The sequence below is a fragment of the Pyrus communis genome, chromosome 10 (genome assembly GCF_041283825.1).
Source record: "Pyrus communis isolate YQ-2024b chromosome 10, ASM4128382v1, whole genome shotgun sequence".
NCBI classification, from domain to species: Eukaryota; Viridiplantae; Streptophyta; class Magnoliopsida; order Rosales; family Rosaceae; genus Pyrus; species Pyrus communis.
The window spans coordinates 25,478,921-25,483,747 of record NC_142574.1 but is presented as its reverse complement, the minus strand read 5'-3'; the positions used below and the strand labels follow the sequence as shown (position 1 = coordinate 25,483,747).

General features: G+C 36.8%; 1 protein-coding gene across 1 annotated transcript; it reads right to left on the bottom strand.

Annotated features, from left to right (window-relative positions):
* Positions 1-697: 697 nt before the first annotated feature.
* LOC148693778 (uncharacterized) lies at positions 698-3,824 on the bottom strand. Its single transcript, XM_088677257.1, has 2 exons — positions 1,261-3,824; positions 698-1,175 (listed from the first exon to the last, which is right to left on the bottom strand). The coding sequence occupies exons 1-2, from the start codon at positions 3,818-3,820 to the stop codon at positions 826-828; spliced, it is 2,910 nt and encodes a 969-aa protein (XP_088533383.1). The 5' UTR covers positions 3,821-3,824; the 3' UTR covers positions 698-825.
* Between the last annotated feature and the right edge of the window lie 1,003 nt (positions 3,825-4,827).

Sequence of the window (4,827 nt, the reverse complement as noted above, 5' to 3'; positions counted from 1 at the left end):
CTGCATCTTATTTTTCTTTTGCATCTTCATCATCTTCATCTGCCTCTGTTAGTTGTGGTGTTCATGTTCTGAATCACTTAGGAGTAATCTATCGGGAGAAATCCTAAATTCAATCGAGCAATACTTGACGTCTAAAGTGTCTAGGCACGGGACTTTGACAATGTAATTTTTTGAGCAAAAGCCTTGTAGATTTGGTAGAGAAGTTCCAATTTTTGCAACCGCCTAAAAGTGATCTCATTTTTTGAATAATCTTAGTGCTTGCCAAATTAAATTGGTAAAGACATACATACATTATTTTGTTGAAGGTCAAAGTTGAATTGGAATGAATATAAAAAACATGTGCCGTTAGTTAACCATCTTGATGAATTAATTAAATTTTAGTAGTTATAATCAAGGTAAAAGAAATTAACAATCAAACAAAAATTAGAAAAAAATTGGAAAGAAAAAGGCGTAGAGACTAGTTTGAACACGGGACCTCATTATTACTGGAAACAAAGGAACCATCACCTCCAGTTAACCTTCTTAACGAACCAACCAAATTCTAGTGATCATAATCAAATATAAGAAATTAACAATCTAACAAAAGTTGGAAATAAAAAGGCGCAGAGAATAGTTCGACCACAAATATTATAGAGTACATACTAAATAGGATATTTTGGTCTAACCATTTAAGTGGTAACACATGTGGGACTTGCTGTTGAGCAAGTCCAGCTAGCACTCCTCTCTTATTCTTAATTTAACTACAAATATAACAGAGTACATATATGATAGATTTAAACAAGATGATCTGAATTTCGTGCCAACTCAAACAATATCAAACGCAATTTAAATCTTAATGAGTTGTTCAAGTGTGATGTTTGGTCCTCCAGTGGAAGCTGCAATTTGGAATGATAACGACTGAGAAACCATGTGCATTGTTGGCCTCGATTGCGGTCGCGAATCCTTGCATGTGATTGCTACCCTTGCAATGGTTGTCAGTTCATCTTCAACTTCAAGTGTAGGAGGTGGAAGCCGTTGGTCCAATACGTCCTTCAACAATTTGTTTTCACATGCAGATGGAGACGAAAAGGACGAGATTAAATCACCTAGTCTTTTTCCCGTGATCACTTCCAGTGCCAGCACTCCGAAGCTATAAACGTCACATTTCTCGGTTACCTTTATTGTGTAGGCTAACTCTACATAAAAATTAACGGAGAGCAAGCCATTAGTATATGTTTAAATTTATATTATCAAATTCAACATTATATATTTTAACTTTACCTGGTGCTACATATCCATATGTGCCTGCAAGGGAGCTCCAATTCGATGAGTCTGGATTCAAAAGCTTAGCAGTGCCGAAGTCTGAAACACAAGGCTCGTAGTCGTAATCCAGCAAAATGTTGTTGCTTGATAGGTCTCGGTGTACAATTGGCGGCACGCAATCATGATGCAGGTAAGATAGTGCATGAGCTACGCCTTTGACAATTCTCACCCTCCTACTCCAATCCAATTCTTTTGCTTCGTCTTCTTTGCTCAAGATTGAAGCCAGGCTACCCTTTTCTAGGTATTCATAGACCAGAAAGGAGTGCTGCGAATTCGAACAAAAACCACAAAGTTTCACAATGTTTCGATGTCGTATATTGATTAGTGCACTTATTTCATTGTGGAACTCCTTCTGCGATGTCTCCTCGCCGTCAAGTTTTTGATGGAGTTTCTTCACTGCAACTATGTTGCCTGATGGTAGCTTTGCCTTGTAGACACTTCCAGATCCTCCCTTCCCAATGCAAAATATGGAGTCAAAACCATTGGTTGCTCTTATGATCTCCCAATACAATTTTTTTCCATCAAAAAGAGAGATTGAAAAAAATTCATCATGGATATCACTCTTTTCTGTTCCTGGCTCTTTTTTTCTTCTTGTTTTGATGAAGACAATTACAAGGAGAGCAAGTAAAACTGCTCCCAAGATGGGGAAAATGATTGCAAACATGAGTTTTCTTTTGCTTTTTCTTTTTGAGACATGTTTATTGCAGGATTCTAGACCTACAACATTTCCACACAATCCTTCATTCCCTTCAAAGCTGTGAGCATCTTGAAATGCTTTGTTGTTGGGGATGGGACCTTGCAAGTGATTGTAGGATACGTCCATGTACGACAAGCCACGCATTCCATCAAACGTTGCTGGAATGAGACCAGAAAGATTATTGTGGGAAAGATTCAGCCCCTCCAAGCTCTGCATATTGCTAATTTCTGATGGTATCTTTCCGTCAAGTGAGTTATGACTTAAATCTAACTGTGACAGGTGAAATAACTTCCCCAACTGAAATGGAATTTCTTGACTGAAATTGTTGTTGCTGAAATTCAAGTAGTTTAAACTGACCAATTCGCCAAAAATGCTTGGAATTGAACCATTCAACTTGTTGATAGACAAGTCAAGATATTCGAGTTGAGTGAATGCTCCAAATTCTGAGGGTATAGAACCCAAAAGTTGATTGCCATTCAACTTTAGATTCACCAGAGTAGTCAATCTCCCCAAATCCTTGGGAACCACCCCAACCAGATGATTCGAAGAAAAATCGAGTTCTTGAATTTTAGTTGCATTGGCAATCCCAGATGGTATGCTACCAGTAAGTTTGTTCCCCGCAAAACGTAGGGTTGTTAAGTTTGGACACTGTCCCCAGATGTTTGAGATTTCCCCATATAAGTTGTTGTTGCTTAGGTCTACAAACTGAAGATTCGGATAGACACCAAAGTCTTCGGATATGTTGCTTTTGAGTTGGTTCCCTTGAAGACGGACTCTGACTAAGCTCTTGCAACCTTTCAAGCTTTTCGGGATTGGACCTGTAAATTCGTTGTTTTCTGCAGTAAACCTTTGTAGCAATCCACCACTACAAATATCACGAGGCAAATAACCAGAAAATCGGTTAGCAGCCAGGTGTACATCCTCAACAAATTTCAAGTTTCCAATCTCTTCGGGAATAGTGCCGGAAAGTTTATTACCATAGACAGAGAGATAAACAAGGTTTGTCAAATTGCCAAAAGAAGTTGGGATAGAACCAGAAAGGGTATTGTTGTACAACATCATGATGGTTAGATTTTTCAAGTTTCCGAAACTCAAAGGGATTGGACCTGATACATAGGTGTCAAACAGGTAAAGTTTAACCAAGTTCGAAAGGTTTCCTATTTCGGGAGGAATAGAACCAGAAAGTTGGTTTCCGAAGAGAAACAAAGAAGTCAATTGGCTCAAATTACCCACAGAAGTTGGAATTGAACCCTCTAAATTGTTTAAGTTTAGAGCTAGCTCATAGACAAATTTAAGTTGGCCTATTTCTTGAGGAATTGTGCCATTGAACTTATTTGCATTGAGGTGAAGGACTTGAAGATTTGTTAGAAGACCAATTTCGGGTGGGATTTTTCCAGACATTTGATTGTAAGATACATCAAAATAGATGAGTTTGGTGAGGGAACCGATCTGAGGTGGGATTTGATCAAAAATTTTATTGAGGCTTAGATCAACGTATGAGAGATTAGACAAGGATATGAATGGAAATTCAAGTAGAGTACCTTGTATACCAGAATTGGTGAGATTTAATCTGTTGACGCTTCCAGCTGAGTTGCATGAAACACCAATCCAAGTATTGCATGGGGCTTCATTTGCACTAATCCATGAGGTCAGGTTGTTTTGGGTTTGGTTTTGAAAGCTAGCTTTCCATTTGAGAAGTGCTTCTACTTCAGTGGAATTGGCAGAAGCAAAAGCACTTTTTTGTGACGAAGCTAGCTGAAAATACAAGATAAGGCAGGCTAGAAAGCGTAGTTTATCACAATAAGTGAAAACTCTAGTCATGGTTGTTTTTGCACGCCTTTTTTTAAGCCATTCAGGGCTTTACTTATAGTGAGATGCATCACTAAATTGAATATCCTCTATTTGTTTTTCTTATCTTTGACTTTTCATCCAAATGGTTTATTAAAAATTACAAGCTTATGATATCTTTAAATTTTAAGTTTTTGTTACTTTTTATTTTTTATTTTTTGAGAAAAAACTATAGACTTTCATTTCATAGAGGAAAACATCACAAAAACTTGAAGAAAATGGGAGAAACCTTGAACTTCTACTGAATTTTTGAGGTTTTTTATTTTATTTAAAATTATGTCAAATTTTAAGATAAAAGCTACCACCACGCAAATTAAAATGTAATTAGAAAGAAAGGGCCTGAGTCAGTAGTCAAGGAGGACAACAATCTAGAAACCGTATGATACAAGTGAAAATAAGAAAAGAGTTTCCAAAACAAAAATGGTCAACACATGAACGTGGGATTTCCATTTCAGAATTCGGATCCTCGCCGGATCCTTTTTATGAGTATTCTGAGAATTCGTGAATCATATCCGTTCATCGTACATCGTGTGGCCATAAATTATTTTAAATATTTTTGTATACAAATAATCCTTGACAAAAACTGATTGCACAATATACGATAAACATACACAATTTACGAATCTCCATAATACTTACGAAAAGGATTCGGAGAGGATCATGTTGGTCCATTTCACGTTTCTTTCTTGATTCTAATATATATGTTAAGTCTTTGTCTGGGAAGACTTTGAATTTTCTTACACCTTGTGTTGAAGTCTTTGTCTGGGAAGACTTTGAATTTTTTTACACTTTGTGTTGAAATCTTTGTCTAGGAAGACTTTGAATTTTATTTACACTTTGTGTTGAAGTCTTTGTCTGGGAGAAGACTTTGAATTTTCTTGCACCTTCTGTTGAAGTCTTTGTCTGGGAAGACTTTGAATTTTCTTACACTTTGTGTTGAAGTCTTTGTTGAATTGTCTTGCACTTTGTGTTGAAGTCTT

Excerpts from the sequence above, each read along its gene's own strand:
- LOC148693778 (XM_088677257.1), bottom strand. The coding sequence starts at position 3,820 with ATGACTAGAGTTTTCACTTATTGTGATAAACTACGCTTTCTAGCCTGC. Across the intron at positions 1,176-1,260 it reads ATATGGATATGTAGCACCAG|AGTTAGCCTACACAATAAAG; the intron begins GTAAAGTTAAAA and ends ATTTTTATGTAG.